Genomic DNA, 18563 nt, shown 5'->3' on the forward strand with positions numbered 1-18563 from the left:
TTTCAGTGTAAGACAGAGCTTGGTGCTTGGATGGATTCAGAATGAAATACACTTTTTTTTATGAATTGCAAATACAAGTGGTTATTTTAATACACTATTAAGAATTGAGGATCCGTTTAGTATCCATTGAGTTATATTATGACATGGTATCATTATCTTTAATATCTCTGAAATTGGATTTTAATGTGTTCTTTCTTTCACAAGGCAACATTTTCTAACCCCACATTACCACAAATGCTGTTTATTTAATGCAGTCTAAATGGAACATCAGGTTTTTGTTTAATCTTATTGTTCATTTATGTCTGCTTTTGATCACACCAAATGTGATGTAACGAAATCTTTGCAGTCGAGAACTGCACGTTAAAATCCAACCACTTTTATTCAACTTCCTCGACTCACCTGACTGCAGCACATGAGTGTGAGTGTTCTTTATTTCTTTGACCCTAAAGCCCAAGCGGGTGAAAAGCAAAGCAATCCAATTGAGGCGTGATATTTCCGGGTCCTATGACTTATCAGGTGGTTGTCCGGTGGGAGGAGAGGGAGTGTGTGCTAGTGCTTTCTGTTTGAATACTCTCCTTACTCTAATCCCCGAACCCAAAGCACTTCTCCAAATTGTCTGAGGGAGTAGGGGGAAGTGGTTGTTCAAAGTTGCCAAAACTTTCCTCTCTCATAACTGACATTTGGCAGCATGGCAGGCGGATCTGTGTCGGAGTGTAAGGAGTACTTGTTTAAAGTTTTGGTGATCGGGGAACTTGGTGTGGGTAAGACGAGCATCATCAAACGATACGTGCATCAACTCTTCTCGCAACACTACAGAGCGACCATAGGCGTGGATTTTGCACTCAAGGTCCTCCACTGGGACAGCAAAACACTAGTGCGGTTACAGCTGTGGGATATCGCAGGTAAGGAAGACTTTTAAACGGAAATGTCTTAAACTAACTTTTTTATTTAATAAACCCCCAGATGCCGTTTAGAATGTTTTGTATATGATAACATTAAGTTTAGCCTACTTGTCTCGACATTAAATAAGCACATGACTCTTATGTTGAGAGACTAATGATGGAAAGTCCAACTCCATTCCGAGGTTCGGTTTTGAACCGTTCGTTTCAAAGAATCGTAATCGTACACAGATTTTAATGACAGTATGACTTTTAATGAGAGAATGACGTTGGCCTAATTGCGTCATCGCGTGGTCTAGGCTACTTATTGGACTAAAGCACATGCATGCAATAAACTAGTCTGTTCCAATAAAACTGATAAATAATAAGTAATAATAAAGTCAATAGCACAGTTGGCTACTTACATTTTTAATTTCATTTTAAAACCTTTTAAGTTTTATTTAAAGGATACGTGTGCAATTTCATGTCTCCTGATTACGATTTAACCTACATAATTTCCAGCCTACATTAAACTCAACGTTTACATGCTCGGTTGAATGAGTTAAATTAAACCTTTCTTTTCTACGCGTATTGTTACAACTGTCAATCAGTACTCCAAATGTACACACTCGTCGGTTTCGTGTTCGATAGATGTTCTCCATTCAGTACCGTAATGTGAACCGGTTCTATTGTATCATTGAAAAGATCCGACTCTAAACGATTCAGTCATCGCTTGAGACACTGATCCTAGATATGCTTACGGTTGCAATACGCATCCCAACGCTACATTAAGTGAAACATTGTATGACCTTTGACAATGACCGTTGAATAAACGCCAACATTCTGTTGGGAAAGAAGGCGCTAAACTTTCTGAAAGCACAGGAGAAGTGTGAGCTCTAGTTTACTGTGACCACGTTTGAGTAACGAACATAATTACTAACGCAATGTAGGTCATGTTGTGAGACTAGAGAGAGGGGAGGGGAGCAATATGCTTCATGCCATTGTTGTGTGTCTCCAAACCTAAGCTGCCAGTGCCTACCACATGATCCGGATAGGAACGTGCCTAAAAATGTTGAGAAGGAGCTCTATGCATTATCTTTGTTGATTCTGTGGCAAAACAGTCCCACAGTAGGCTGTGTTGTGTAACCTAACATGCTTTGCTGAAAGGGGAAGTGAAATCACGTAGCCTATCAACCGTCGAAATCTTGACGTGACGTTATGGAATGTAAAAAAGTCATAATAACATTTCTTTCTTTCTTTCTTTCTTTTCTTTTTCTTTTTTCTTCTTTCGCTCCCATATTACATGACTGATAATGAGGGAGAATAGTGTAGCTACTTGATTTCAGTTGCTTATAAAATCACGTTCGGCAGATTGCTGGTGCTCCACAGAAGGGGAAAGAACACAGCTCTTCTAACCCTGCTCCTGACCTTTGTATGCACGTTACAGGTTACACACATCTGCAAGTCTGTGATACACCATCCATAATAGGCTATTCTGTTGTTCTCTGATCATTATATGTTATAGTATTCTACAATAATTTTTTCCCACTTATATGATACAATGTTGAGAATTTAACCCTGTAAAGCCTGACATTAGTTTATTGAACCTTTCACATGTGGTTTGCACATGTTTTATATGGTAGACCTTTTAATGTCTGTAAAATATGACATAGTGAGAATATGGAGCTCCCACCTGACGAGGAAAAACATAATTTTTATTTATAGTCCCAACTCCCAAACTTCAATTTGGTGCCGATATTGTGTTTTTATTAAGCATTTTTTAAATTAAATAAATGTAATTAAAATACATAACAGGCTACCTTTATAAAAAAATGCATATACAGTATCTGTTGTCACATATAAATCCCAATAATATGATATTAAATGATTGGTTTGCTCTGTTGTTTTAATTTGCTTCAATCCAGTAAATGTTCATGTTGAAATATTAATAATGGAATAATGGTGGAAGTCATGTTGAAGATTGTGTACAACAGCTTTTTCAGCAAAGTTTAGAGTTCAGCTAATTTAGAGGCCTTAGAAATTCAGGCTCCATGGGGTTAATTTATATGCTTCACAATTCAGAATAATGACTCAGCATTAAAGTGCTCCTGAGACATTCGAGAGCTGGAAGGTGAGCTATCTGTAATCTGTTCACACTCTCTCTCTTCCTATTAGAGGAAGACCCACACTGCAATATCTATATTTCCCCAAAGACAGATTATGCCTTTCCACTGCAGTATTCCTCGAGCACAATAGGACCATGGAGGCATTTTTAATTCAATATACTGTACCAACTGTCCACAGCAAACAAATGGACAACTGCAGTTTTCAATTTAATTTCAGAGTGTCATGTGCGTCAGCATCCTGTGAAATTGAATCGAGAGGATTTGTTTGGCTGGGATGGTTTATGTGCATTTATGTCTACAGTTCCTTCTCAAAAGAATTGCACATTGTGATAAAGTTCTTTATTTTCCATAATGTAATGATAAAAATTAAACTTTCATATATTTTAGATTCATTGCACACCAACTGAAATATTTCAGGTTTTTTTATTGTTTTAATACTGATGATTTTGGCATACAGCTCATGAAAACCCAAAATTCCTATCTAAAAAAATTAGCATATCATGAAAAGGGTCTCTAAACGAGCTATTAACCTAATCATCTGAATCAACTAATTAACTCTAAACACCTGCAAAAGATTCCTGAGGCTTTTAAAAACTCCCAGCCTGTTTCATTACTCAAAACCGCAATCATGGGTAAGACTGCCGACCTGACTGCTGTCCAGAAGGCCATCATTGACACCCTCAAGCAAGAGGGTAAGACACAGAAAGAAATTTATGAACAAATAGGCTGTTCCCAGAGTGCTGTATCAAGGCACCTCAGTGGGAAGTCTGTGAAAAAGTGTAGCAAAAAACGCTGCACAACGAGAAGAGGTGACCGGACCCTGAGGAAGATTGTGGAGAAGGACCGATTCCAGACCTTGGGGGACCTGCGGAAGCAGTGGACTGAGTCTGGAGTAGAAACATCCAGAGCCACCGTGCACAGGCGTGTGCAGGAAATGGGCTACAGGTGCCGCATTCCCCAGGTCAAGCCACTTTTGAACCAGAAACATCGGCAGAAGCGCCTGACCTGGGCTACAGAGAAGCAGCACTGGACTTCAGGCATTTTGGCATTTCATTCTGCCCAGTCTTCCTTCAGACTCTGGCACCTTGATTTCCGAATGACATGCAAAATTTGCTTTCATCTGAAAAAAGTACTTTGGACCACTGAGCAACAGTCCAGTGCTTCTTCTCTGTAGCCCAGGTCAGGCGCTTCTGCCGCTGTTTCTGGTTCAAAAGTGGCTTGACCTGGGGAATGCGGCACCTGTAGCCCATTTCCTGCACACGCCTGTGCACGGTGGCTCTGGATGTTTCTACACAAGACTCAGTCCACTGCTTCCGCAGGTCCCCCAAGGTCTGGAATCGGTCCTTCTACACAATCTTCCTCAGGGTCCGGTCACCTCTTCTCGTTGTGCAGCGTTTTTTGCCACACTTTTTCCTTCCCACAGACTTCCCACTGAGGTGCCTTGATACAGCACTCTGGGAACAGCCTATTTGTTCAGAAATTTCTTTCTGTGTCTTACCCTCTTGCTTGAGGGTGTCAATGATGGCCTTCTGGACAGCAGTCAGGTCGGCAGTCTTACCCATGATTGCGGTTTTGAGTAATGAAACAGGCTGGGAGTTTTAAAAGCCTCAGGAATCTTTTGCAGGAGTTTAGAGTTAATTAATTGATTCAGATGATTAGGTTAATAGCTCGTTTAGAGACCCTTTTCATGATATGCAAATTTTTTGAGATAGGAATTTTGGGTTTTCATGAGCTGTATGCCAAAATCATCAGTTTTAAAACAATAAAAGACCTGAAATATTTCAGTTGGTGTGCAATGAATCTAAAATATATGAAAGTTTCATTTTTATCATTAAATTATGGAAAATAATGAACTTTTTTACAATATGCTAATTTTTTGAGAAGGACCTGTATAAGTCTACATATAACGAGACTGGCATAAACAACTTTATCGCTTATCTGCGTTGCACTTTAAACTCCACTCTGGCATGAGACATTTATTTTCAGATTGTTTGAGACTTAACTGTATAACTTATGTTAAAATATATCTCTGATGTTCTGAGGTGCTCTTTGTACCCACGTTTCTTTAATAGGATTTTGCTGCCAGGCCATTAAATGGCGATGAAACACTATAGATTTAAAACGTATTTTTGTTAACATGGAACCCGTTATCAAAAGTTACTCAGAAGACACAGTAACAACACAAGTTATTTTACAGGAAGACCTGAATTCATAAAATTAGGTATTTTGTATGTCAAATAAAAATATATTTATAGCAGATAAACAGTGTCTTGGTTTTTTCAGTGTTTTTGGTTTTAGCCTTTAAAAGCTGTTTTTTGGGGATTGAGTGTCAGTTTCATCAGCTGTGGATTGGCCTTCATTTAGACCCCAGTGTTCCTTCAAAGCAGATTTTATGTTCCCATCTTCCTTCATTGCTTTCTCACTCAGCCTTTTATTCTCGCACTGCAGCCATGGTTGTCACAGTGAGCGGCAAGGACAACGTCAGTGATGTGTGAATTACACAGGTTGCATTCTTTCAGTTTTAATGTGTCTGGAGAACAGCTGGAATATATACGGTACTCTGTGGCACACAAGGATGTGGGATTAAAAACACAGGCGTTCGATTGTTCGCTGTGACATCCTGGCCCAGTTCCCGAAGCCAGTCCAGACCTGTATCATCCTAGATAAAGTTGATCAAAGTCTGTCCCATTTACGCATTTATTTCTACACTGCTAATTTACCCTGTTAATCATGCACATAATTGGTAGCTCAGTGGTACTAATCAAGTACGCTGCTTTTCCATACCCACACCGAGTAGCGATTACGATAATGACCCTGAATTGGATGACTGTAATCAAGGCCTTCTGCAAATACGTATGTGTCGGACCCTGACTGAAGCTAGGGGCTTACCCGCCTACCTTGGCCCAGAATAGCAGTGTTCCACTGAGGCTGTCTGAAAGGGACATGCTTATTACAGACAAGGAGTTTTAAAGAAAAGTCTTAACCTTGTGCTTGGGATTGGGATGACATGTTAGAAAAGCAGTGTTTCATTAATTCATGTCTGACATTCCATCCATCCGTCCGTCCGTCCGTCCATCCGTCCGTGCAGCGCTCAACTGCTAAACAAACTAAATACTCAAGCTTTTCTAAGTAGCTTACATTAGTTTGAATCACAGTTACATTGCTCGCTATCAGTATTGGGTGGTCTTTGGTGTGTTGATTGCAGATGGTCTTTGCCCCAGTGCAGTGAAGCCTCTGTCTCTGGTCATTAGCTGTTCTGTTGGTTGGGTATGTAATGACGGCCCAAAGCGTCTGAAGTGTGTTGTTGTTCCACAGAGAAAAAAAATATGCAGCTGGCTCGTCTGGCTTGGATTGTTGCCATAGCAACAAACCCACAAGACTGTTATCTTGATAAAGGCCATGCAGGAGAAACTTCAGGTTTCCATGGCTATGGACAGCAAGTATCCCTGTCTTCCTATGCCACCGCCCTCTCTTTTCTCTCACTGTCTCAAGCTTTTAAGTGATCTTCAATTCAGAATCACCATAGTTAACATTAGCAGTCAAATTTAGAAATTCACAGATTTGTTTTGACATCTAAGTAAGAAATTAAATAATATTGTACTTTAAAATGTACATATAGTAACAGTACGAAGATGTGGGTCAATGACATAAAAATGTTAATTCATGCAGTTATGGGCATGTTTTTAATTTCTGAATTTCTAAAATGTTAACCTTGAAAAAAAAAATCAAGAACTTATAATTCAAGAAAAAAATAATAATTTTACTTTATGGTTACACCACATGACATTTTTGGAGTTATTCAATTATTGAAACTTTTCCTTTTTAAAACATTTGAAATTAACATGAAAAATGTCTTATTTTATTGGCCCAGTATATTGTAAGCTGTTTCCTAAAGATAAATTGCCTATAGATTGAATTTCTCTTCCAAATATGTAATGCAATGATACCTAATTCGACAGATGTTTGTTTATTTCACAAAGCTAGTGCTACTTGTTGTGGTTTTAAAAAGAAAGTAGTTGAAACATCAATCAGAACTAGCCACTGAAAAAACCTTCACTATCATTAAGACTCACTCAGTGTTGTCACAACAGTTCATTGCTAATCATATTTATTGCAAATCATTAGCCGCTATTGACCTCTCAAAATGTTGATCGGCATGTCTCTATTGCTGTCATGCGGTCAAAGCTTTTGTTTACCTCGGGTCCCTTTTAACTGGTGAGAAACTGTCAGCTTGTGTTGTGCTATATTTACACATGCTACAGGCAGGTCGATGTCCCATCGATTCTTTTGTGAGTTGTAAAGACAAGACCATTGATTGTTGATAAATGGAGATTGATTCTTGACATTGCTTCTCCAGGGGAGAGAATAAGGTCTCCCATTGCACAATTATTGACATGTCATTTCTGACTCTTATTCTCTGCATGAACAGTTTGGAGTGCACATTATTGATCAGCAGCGCGAAAAGAATAATAAAAAATAAGAAGTCACCATCACTGTCAAAAATGGCCTTTCATTAAAGAACAAAATTCTGATCTTTTGTGGTTGTCCTACATAACAAGCCATGGTTTGCCAACCATTGGAATCATCATTGTGAATTGTAATGAGTAGAGGTTTGATCAAAAAAAGGGGAAGCACTATCTTTTATGCTCAACTGACCCTTCGCATTTCTTAATCAGAAGTTTAACTGAAAAAAAATCCATGTAAGTACAAACTTTACAAGTTTTACATGCAAAGAATGAACTGGAAATTTCCAGGAACAGCATGTTTTCAGTAAGAACATAAGATGGTAAATATGTATTGAATATTATTTTAACATGGTCTGGAATTAATTTGGACCCTGCTTTTTATAAAATCTGCCATTAAAAAAAATTTGGTTACTTTACAGAAAAAGTTTTAAAAAAGTAAGTTTTTTTATGATATTACCTGTTTAATTAAAATAAATATCATTACATTACTTAATATGGAGGTTTATTCAGTACACACACATACACACACACACACAGACACACACACACACACATATATCAGTATACATTTTGTAAATTTGCCCACTTACAAAGAAATGAAGGGTCTGTCATTTTTATGCTAGATTTATTTTAATGGATAGAGACAGAATATCAACCAAAAATCTAGAAAAAAACCCACATTATATAAAGACTATAAATTGATTAGCATTTGATTGAGTGAAATAAGTATTTGATACCAGCAAGAATTCTGCCTCCCACAGATTGGTTACGTGCCCATGTGAAACACAGATTAATCCTGTCACTTTAGGAGAGTACTTCTAATGTCAGCTTGTTATGTGTATAAAAGACACTTGTCCACAGAATCTGTATCTTCCATTCCAACCTCTCCTCAACCATGGGCAAGACCAAAGTGCTGTCAAAGGACATCAGGGACAAGATTGTAGACTTGCACAAGGCTGGAATGGGCTACAAGACCATCAGCAAGAAGCTTGGTGAGAAGGAGACAACTGTTGGTGCCTTTATTCGGAAGAAATACAAAATAACCATCAATCACCCTCGGTCTGGAGCTCCATGCAAGATCTCGCCTCATGAGGTACGGATGATCATGAGAAAGGTGAGTGTGGCGAACAGGACGAGGGACGTGAGAGAACGGCGCGAGGCAGGTGGTGCGAGTGTTAATGAGCGACACCTGTGGGGCACACCGGTCTCGTGCCATTCTCTCACGTCCCTCGGCCTCGTCCTGTTCGCCACAGTGAGGAATCCGCCCAGAACTACACGGGAATTTGTTAATGATCTCAAGGTAGTTGGGACCACAGTCACCAAGCAAACCATTGGTTACACACTACGCCACAATAGATTGAAATCCTGCATCGCCCGCAAGGTCCCCCTGCTCAAGAAGTGACATGTACATGCCCGTCTGAAGTTTGCCAATGAACACCTAAATGATTCCGAGAAGGCTTGGGAGAAAGTGCTGTGGTCAGATTAGACCAAAATTGAGCTCTTTGGCATCAACTCAACTCGTCGTGTTTAGAGAAAGAGAAATACTGACTATGACCCCAAGAACACCATCCCTACAGTCAAGCATGGAGGTGGAAACATTATGCTCTGAGGCTGTTTCTCTGCTAAGGGTACAGGACGACTTCACCGTATTGAGAGGCTGATGGACCGGGCCATGTACCATAAAATCTTGGACGAGAACCTCCTTCCCTCACCCAGAACACTGAAGATAGGTCGTGGATGGGTCTTCCAGCATGACAATGACCCAAAACATACCGCCAAGGCAACAAAGGAGTGGCTCAAGAAGAAGCACATTAAGGTCTTGAAGTGGCCTAGCCAGTCTCTCCAAACCTGCTGACCAACTACAAGAAACGTATTATCCGGATTATCGTATTATCTGTAAACCTACCATAAAATGATTGACCCTTCATTTCTTTGTTAGTGGGCAAAGGTAGTCAGATTAGGTGATGTTAATATTTAATATAAAATAATATAATGGTTGTTTTGACTGTTGTGTTATTTTGTGTTGTAAATATGCCTATTAGTGCGTGTGCACAGTTTCACGCAATGTTTGTATAGGCCTATAACCACCTCTGAGGATATAGGGGTCGCGAGTCACTCGCACCTTTATTTTGGGGGTCGTGGGCTGAAAAGTTTGGGAACCCCTGCAGCAGAGGATCAAATAATTATTTTCTCCACTGTATCTCTAAATCCAATTGGATGGTTTGTCCTTAGATTGGGCCTAGGAGTTATTGCCAGATTTTATTACAGAAAGTAAAAGTCTTAACTAGCATAACTTGACAATAAATTGTTTTCATAATCAAAGAAAAAGTGAATTCCTTTGATTTGCACAACCCAGATGAACTCAGAAAATGTTTTTCTCGGCTTCCTCATTTTAGTGTAATTTTACACACCCCTCAGGGAGCCATGGTCCAGTAAAAGCACCTTTCATTGTGAAACTATTACATCACACTGTGGCTTTTTCTCAGTTAATACAAGAGCTTACTACTCCATTTTGCCCTTTTCATTTCATGCTAAGCCTCTGCTTTCACACTATTCTCCCAGCAGTTCTCCTTTTCTCTTTCGATAAGTATAGCTGACTCTCTGTGAAGCACTTCAGGTACTGTTCGCTTGCTCAGTCAAACTTCACTGGTCTTCTGTTTTGCTATAATAGTGCCACACACAAAGAACTATTAATTGTGAGAAAATGCCAGTACACAACAGCATGCACAGCACATTGTGGTATAAACTATTGAGGATAAGAGAATGATGCTGGCCCTTCTCATGCCATTTAGGAACTAAAAGCAGTTCTGAGATTTTCTTTCTTGACTTGCTCTGTGACAGCTAGCCCAACACACCAAATGCGTTCATAGATTCGTTTGTGTCTGGTTTCTGGATACTTCAATGCTGGTATCTTCAATTCATCAGAGCAGTTTTTTAATACGATTTTTAGGGCTGTGTGCCCAAAATGGACTGGGAGCCAAAAATTAGGTTCTGTCTTCTTATGTGTCAGCCCTCCCGTGTGTTCACCTGAGGTTAAATGGTCTAAATTTAGTCCAGCAATCAAGAGCAATTAGCTGCTGAGAGACCCAAGAAGCTTTTGACGTGTGAAGTGCGTAGCTGAACGAGCGAAGATAATGGAACTCAACTGAGACTGTTGGGGAAAATGTGCTCCTTGTTTTAATGCTGATCACTGGAAACCAAATATAGACATCTGAAAGTCTATATGGTACAAACCTACTGTATTGAATGCAGGGTTGGAATGTTGGGAGTTGGGACTAAAATTTGGCCTTGGAATGATTAGGATCAGGCCTTGAATGAATGAATTTAATAGCAGGAGATATTACTGAATATCAAAAGCAGTTATTTTTTGCCACAATAAAATGCACAATTGACAGTAAACATTGATTTTGAGTCGCGGCAAAGTGAATTTACTGCTATAAGTAACAATAAAATCTGTCAAATTAACAGAATTTATGCAGGACTATTTTTAATTCCGTCAGACTTACTAATAGCTTAATTATTGAATTCATTTTCAGTTTATTAGAACTAATAATTGTAATAAATAAATAAACAAGCAAATAAACTGTCAGTTTGTGCATTAGAGGTGTAGACTTCAGATACTCATTCAACAACATTCAGGAATGAAACATCACTATTGTGAGTTGCTCCGAGATATGTGCCAATTAAATTGAGCTCTAGCTACTCTCTTTAGCAGAGCAAAAATAAAAAGTAACTGGGAATATTGTGTCTGTAAATTGTAAGTCTGTAAATCTAAGTCACTCAATATTAACTTCTTGCTTATATTGAACATTTCTTAAAATAACAAAAACGGCAACAACAACAAAAAAATGAAGATCTGAATAACCATCCATTAAAGGTTGAGATGATCAGCCATATTCGGAAAAACTCCGGGATATTGCCCCCCAAAAGTAGCTAGAAAATTAAAGTAGAATATTAAACATACTCATTGCTATTGGTAAACAGAAATTTCAATATCCTTCAGCCTCTTGGCATAGAGGCGAATGGTGAAATATGCGAATCAACTATCTCTCTTATCACAAGCGCACACGGATGCCTCGTTGCACTTCCCCAGGTTTCCTCACACTCTGAAGGAAGAGAAAGAGAGTGAAGAACAAAGCAATGTCAGGCATTACAGACAGGCCCCTGATCACAGTCTTCCTCTGTCTGAACTCTGATCTAAGAGAGGGCTTTGGGCTCTGGCTTAACTGTGACATAAACACTAGAGCGTTCTAGACACGTGAAGCTGCTCTGAAGTCTTTTTATTCATATAGTAAACAGCACATTGTCACAAGCTGATTTGAATCTGAGGGGTCTGCCTGTCTAGGTGGCTTGATTTAGGTGTTCACATCTCATCACATCTCATACTGTTAATAGGCCTACCTGTTTATTCTGACTTAAATTGTCTTAACATCTATTTGATGCCATTTTAGAAGGATTAGATTTAAGGCACCCATTCATTTTTAATATTTGGCTTGGTAAAATGGCAGATGTCTTGAATTAATGCTGACACGTAGGACTGTGAATGCAGCATTACTCAAAATCAAAAGTCTTTAGCTAATCTTGCTATTGTATATATACTGTTTCTTTCGATCATTTTCTCTTTCTCTAATTGTCCATTGCTTGCCCCCCCCCCAGTTTTAATGCCATATTGTGTTGTATAAAAAAGGATGTTAAGCTCAGTTTTTCCTTTTGAGCAAGTGTGAAGCAGAATGCCATTTTCACTCAAGGTCCAAGGTCTATTCCTTTTTCTCCATTTTTCATTTAATCTCTTCTGTAACAGTGGTGTTTTGTACATTCAAAATGCACACTTAAATATTAAAGCTAGAATATAAAATAATGTACTCTCTTGGTTTTTACATATCAAGGCAGTAAATGTAATGATAAAGTGAGTGTGGTGAGAGTGATATGAGAGGGGTATGTGCACTGAGTCCGTTCTTTGATGTGTTATTAGCAACTACCGCTGGGCGAATCTTTCGCTCCACTCTTCCTTTTTTCTGTCCATCTAGCTTTCGAAGACTTTGCGCCGTGCCTGGCTTTATCCCTCCTCAGGCAAGATGAACTATGAGACAGAGCAGCACATCTAAAACTGATTGTGTCCAGTCTTTCTCAGAATTTATGTTCTCTGGGCTGGCACACTTTTGAATGCAGCATTGCAGTGCTAACATAAACCTCTTCAATTAGCAGACACATGCTCCCATTATCTCCCATTATTAAAAAAATGTATGGAATGTAATGGGAAATGAAACTGAATTTAAATTGGTTGAATTAAAATTAAAGTATTACATGATATACATCATGAAGACAATTTAAGAATTTATTTTTGTATTTGTGTATATATATATATATATATATATATATATATATATATATATATATATATGTGTGTGTATGACTCAAAATAATTTGCCTTTTATTGTTTTGTTTTGTCTCATGTTTAGGTCAAGAGCGGTTTGGGAACATGACCCGCGTTTATTATAAGGAGGCAGTGGGTGCGTTTGTTGTTTTTGACATTACCCGAGGCTCTACGTTCGAGGCTGTTTCAAAATGGAAGCACGATTTGGACAGCAAGGTGAAACTGGCCAATGGCAATCCCATCCCTTCTGTCCTTCTGGCCAATAAATGTGACCAGAAGAAAGATGGATCCAACAATTCCTCACTTATGGACAACTTCTGCAAGGAGGCTGGGTTTTTGGGTTGGTTTGAAACATCAGCTAAGGTAATCTAAACTCATTCTGTGTGTTCACTTAGCCACTTAAATGTTTGTTTGTACTTGGTCAAAATGAAGGAGAACTTGTCACGTACAGTTTCGCTAAGAATAGAACTACACCTTTCCTCTCTAATCTGCTCAGACGACCATGAAAGCTGCCATATTAGATCAAGTATTTAAGATGGCTGACATTCTCCTTGGTATTAGGGCCAAAACGGCACCACTGCAGCAGTCGTAAGAACATTAGCCACTCCTCATGCCTGAATCACCAGACATATGTCAAATGTGCAATGTGCAGCTCATCACGTGAAGCAGCAGTATGTATGTGATTTTTAAGGGAGGATTTTTTTTTTCTTCTTTTCTCAGCTACTCAACTACTGAGTCTTTGCCCACTGTTTTAAAATGGTAATAGTGGAACAGTGTTTGGTACATTGGAGTCAAATTGAGTATCAAAATGTATTGATATTGCTACATTAACAGATTGGCCGATATTGCCTTTTTATGACCAGTGCAATATTGATTTTTATTATATACATTTTTAATCCATTTATTTTTATTAAAAGGAGTTATTTTTATTTTTAAAATTTACATTACTGTTCAAAAGTTCGGACTCATTAAAGTCACCATGAAATCAAAATCGACAATTATCTTAATTCTGTTTATTATAAATGATTATGTTATCATATATTTTTTTTTATTCATGCCCTCATAATCTTTAATCAAAATACCATCTCTGACTCTTGATGACGTATACACCGGTGCAAGGGAGGGAAAATAATCCCTCCACTCCAGCAACCTGTCACTCACATAAGATCGTAGCAATTAGCAAACGACAGTGATCCAATCGATTCCTGGTGGACAAATGTATGTAATTTCATTGGACGGATGCAATGAGAGATGTACACATACAATGACAATAAAGGACATTCAGAAAATCAAGTACCGCCTTACATTTTTCTCGCTCAAGAAGCCGTTTCACGCAGTTACTGTATACATCGTAATAGGGAAGAAAAGACGATCGCAACTTCCACTTCATGCTGACTTCAAGGTTTATTTTAAAGTAATACATTTTGATTGCTTTTATTTAGCAAGGATGTATTGAATTGATCAGAAGTGACAGGAAAAACATTTATATATACAACATATTTCAATTTAAATAAATGCTGTTCTTCTGATCTTTATATTCATTAAAGAATCTCCGGAAAAACACCATAACTGTTTCCACAAAAATATTAAGCAGCACAATCATTTTCAAGTGTAAAAATAAATGTTTTTGAGCACCAAATCAGCATATTTGGATGATTTCTGAAGGATCACTAAAGACTGGAGAAATAACAGCTGAAAATTTTTCCATAACAAAAAATAAATTACATTTTTATTTTACTACTGCTATTATTTATGGCTTTGTGTTTGTATTATGGAAGTCATCTAGATAAAGGATATTTTCTTAGTGCCTGCTGTATGCTGACTTTCACATGGTTTTTATTACAAATGGATGTCATTCCTGAGCAACATTCATAGTCGCATATTTTACAGTATCAGCTGAATCTTGAAAACACTGCAAGAGTAAAGGGAACAAAATATATGTTTATAGTCTTACATCAGCAGTTTGATGTATTTTGCAAATTAATCTTCTTTCTTTCCTGCACACACATTTTGAGGGATGCTGGGTGGATCTGGGCATATTAAGTTGGCTAAAGAGAAATAGTCTGGGGGGAGAGAAGGAAGAAAATAGGTAAAGAGAGAAAGAAAATGTCTGTTTATTAATTCTGGGGAATACAGTGTCTTTAGGAGTGTGTGATTGTGTAGGTATTTAACACCCTGTTAAATTGTACCCCTTGAAATGCATTTTCAAGTCACACGATTTGGCCTTAAATATCTTGACTGTGTCTAGCTATTTAAAAAGTGTTTGTTCAGTTTCTGTCTGTAGCGGTGTCTGGTCTTAACTGTTTAACAGAAGGTGTCTCATCAGTCAGTCTGCATAAGCACATGTTTCTGAAATAGATCTCTCCATTAGGGACTCAAGCACACAGATGTCTGGCTGGGAGCTCTGGCACCTGTCGTGTGTATGTATGTGTGTGTGTGTGTGTGTGTGTGTGTATGTGTGTTCAGTGCATGTGCATGGTGAATGTGTCGGCTCTCATCTATCAGGACCTCCTTGTGTTCAATCAAACCTCTGTGCTGACTGGTCCGGAGAGATTGTACGAGTCTCTCTTTTTTTCTATCGCTCCTCTCCCAGTGGGACGCATGTGTATTTAGTTTTTACGCCTTTTTTGTACAAATTACATTTATGGATGGAAAGGCCTGTATTGCCTGAGAGTAAAAAACAAAGGAAGACAGTAATTGTGAGATAAAGTTTAAAAAAAGAAATAGTCACATTTTGAGAAACAGTCAAGTTGGGAGACATAATAGCATTTATGAACAATTAGGAGAAAGTTGTAATTTCATTCATTCATTCTTGCATTTATGCATTCATGCATTCATGCATTCATTCATTCATTGATTCATTCACTCACTCATTCATTCATTCATTCATTTAGAGGTGGAAAAGTGTTTCATAGAAAATTAAAGTAGGATTTTTTTCTTGTTTTCCAGTGAACATGTCTTAAACCATCCTTAAAAATATACTTCAAACAAAAAGTTTTTTTCTTGTTTTAAGCATAAACCACACTAAAATGTAGAAGTTTCATGATTGAATGCAAATTGAACAGTAAACTTAATTCAAGTTATGCTCTTTTGAAAAAATGTCATACACATTTTTGCATCTAAGGAAAATTTTTCCATTTTTAAAATAATGTTTAGAAATTTTTACCTGAATATAAGACAAAAAATACTTAAAGTTGTTATTATTATTAGGGCCCGAGCACCGATGGTGTGAGGACCCTATTGGAAATGCTCTTGTTTGATATCTTTAGTTTTATTTCATAATTTCATATGTCTTTGGGTAGAGTTGAAACAAGCTTCTTAATGGCCCATGCAGATCTCTAAATGGCAATGATTTCAACCATCATTCCTACCAAAAGAGATCATAATAGGTCACCACCATTCAAACAAACAAGCAAGGACACAGTAGACTTTCTGAAAGTAATGGCTCAAAGCAGTCTCATGATGTTCTTAACAAGCTTGAAAATTCAAGTTATTTACACTGCTCACTCCAAGAAAACAGCGTTTTCTTGCCCTCCATACTGCTGGACATCAATTGTTTCATGCAAGCGTTAATTGTCTCTCAGCATGCAGTGCCCACCTGTATTGTGCTCAGTACTCTGGATGAATAACAAATATGCATGGTTGGCTTTTGTTTAACCTTTCTGTTTTCTGCCCTTTCCCTCAAATCAGTCTTACTCACACTCTCTCGCTTTGAAACCACAGACTACTTAAGGATAGAGGGATGTAAATGGGAAGAGTGAAGTGTCTCAAAAAAGTGATGAGAAGTTGTGTAGGCGGATGCCATCAATCCAGCTTCATGCTGAAGTACCTCTTGAAACTTCACCACGCACTCAGTTTAGCTTAACAAGTTACGTCTATTGACCATTCTGTAAATGATCTCAATATTCTGGAAAGGTTTCATTGTCATTCCAAACCTGTATGGCTTTACTCTCAGAATACAAAATAAGATACCTTGAAGAATGTCTCAGTGTTATTTTTTTGTCGATACACTGAAAGTCAGTGAGGTCTGTTGATGTTTGGACCCACTTGACTCTCATTGTATGTTCAAAAACAGTTCAAGAACAAGATCATATTTTTTGTACTGCATAAGAAAGTCATACAGGTATGGAAGGACATGAGGAACGATTTTTGGGTGAGCTATCCCTTTAACATTTGACTTTGTTCACTGCAGGACAACATCAACGTTGATGAGGCTGCCCGGTTCTTGGTGGAGAACATCCTTCTCAATGATAAAGGTCTTTCCTATGAAGAAAACAATGGTGACAAGATTAAACTGGACCAACAAACTGTGCCTGCTGAGAGCAAGGCAGGTTGCTGCTAGTGTGGATGCTCTGTGTGTCCCATTATCTGCTGTGCATAGGAGGCAGGAGGCTCAACAAATTCCCCAAACCCCATCCCATCTCATCCCTGCCACGGATCACAATCACTACCAGGGGCCAACAGATGTCAGTTTGTGCTCTAAAAGGGGAGAAGACTTCACCAAAAGGACAGATGATCTGATCAGATAAAACATCTTTCTGGTGTTTTTCATGACCAGTTTTTCTCTCTTGCTCTGTGCTTTGTTTGTCCTTTGTATAGTGTCAAGCAAGATGTGTCCATGTTGTAATATGGCTTAAAATTACTGAAACTAAATGGGTGTCATAGGACCAGGCAAGTAGGCCTACCAGTAAACGTTCTTAGCCAAAACTAAATTAAACTAGTGCCTTTGTCACAGAGGGAGAGCTGTTTTAATGTACTCTGCTAGACTATTTCCATCCGCTGGGAATTGCCACCCTAAATTTTGCTGGAAAAAAGTTCTCAAGATGTCACTTTCTGAAAAAATATTACACATTCCCAGGGCATTTAGTCTGTTGTGAAGATCCAACCATCAACAATCTTGAAGTTCTTACCATGAAATCATTTTATCAAGAAAATGAATAGGTCTTCTAAAGGGCCATACAGGCCAAAGAATCATGGACCTATATGGATGTACATTTGTGGTTCATGTTGGATTTCCTCAGGCTTGTACATGATAACGTTCAAATATGTTTATTACGGTAATTGTTTTTTAATTGGTACTGAATGAGGGATCTGAGCATTTGCTCTGTCCATGGCTTTATTCTACAATGAACTTAAGACAAATATACATTTTTAATATGCTGGACCGATTCTGTCAAGTTTGCAAACCAACATTTGTTGAAGTAACAATTTCTGACAAAATAAAACTTTTTAAATGTTCATGGGTTTTTCTTTGTATGCTCAATAAATATGAGAGAATGTGCCATAAATTCAAAATTCTAACAAAAGTGACATTATTATTATGATGAAATATAAATTGCCAAAGTCATCTTAAGGTTGAGGATGAGCTTTGTATGATAAGAAATAGGAATAGCTATATTTTAATAGCCTATTTGCAGGTTGCTTTAGTGAAGTGCCATCGATTTCACAAATTTCAGACGTATGGGCTTTTAAGAGGCTTTGTGTTTTGGAGAAACTTTTAAGTCCGATTCCTAAACAAATTATTCTTTTGAGTCGGATCTTTTCAATTAATCGGGTTTAAACAGGTTGAACAACTCTGAGCCGAGAACCGTTTCATTCGAACGTGAGAAATGACTCAACTCAAATGAATTTAAATTAAACCGATGTTTATATTTTTTTTAAATCAAAGAATCAAAATTAATGGTGACTTTTTAAAAAGAAAAATATGTCAGGTGTCGCG

The 18563-nt window shown here is 38.0% G+C and overlaps 1 protein-coding gene across 1 annotated transcript; it reads left to right on the forward strand.

The window, feature by feature from the left end:
• Positions 1 to 667: 667 nt before the first annotated feature.
• Positions 668 to 18082, forward strand: rab32a (RAB32a, member RAS oncogene family). The gene is made up of 3 exons (XM_077220470.1): positions 668 to 902; positions 12930 to 13207; positions 17037 to 18082. The coding sequence occupies exons 1-3, from the start codon at positions 689 to 691 to the stop codon at positions 17184 to 17186; spliced, it is 642 nt and encodes a 213-aa protein (XP_077076585.1). The 5' UTR covers positions 668 to 688; the 3' UTR covers positions 17187 to 18082.
• Positions 18083 to 18563: the final 481 nt, after the last annotated feature.

The sequence above is a fragment of the Siphateles boraxobius genome, unplaced genomic scaffold (assembly GCF_051911475.1).
Source record: "Siphateles boraxobius isolate OS27281-9 unplaced genomic scaffold, OSU_SipBor_1 8, whole genome shotgun sequence".
NCBI classification, from domain to species: domain Eukaryota; kingdom Metazoa; phylum Chordata; class Actinopteri; order Cypriniformes; family Leuciscidae; genus Siphateles; species Siphateles boraxobius.

Bases quoted from the DNA above. Each gene is read 5' to 3' on its own strand.
- rab32a (XM_077220470.1), top strand. From the start codon at position 689: ATGGCAGGCGGATCTGTGTCGGAGTGTAAGGAGTACTTGTTTAAAGTT. The intron at 903-12,929 runs GTAAGGAAGACT...TCTCATGTTTAG, and splicing joins ACAGCTGTGGGATATCGCAG to GTCAAGAGCGGTTTGGGAAC. The intron at 13,208-17,036 runs GTAATCTAAACT...TGTTCACTGCAG, and splicing joins GGTTTGAAACATCAGCTAAG to GACAACATCAACGTTGATGA.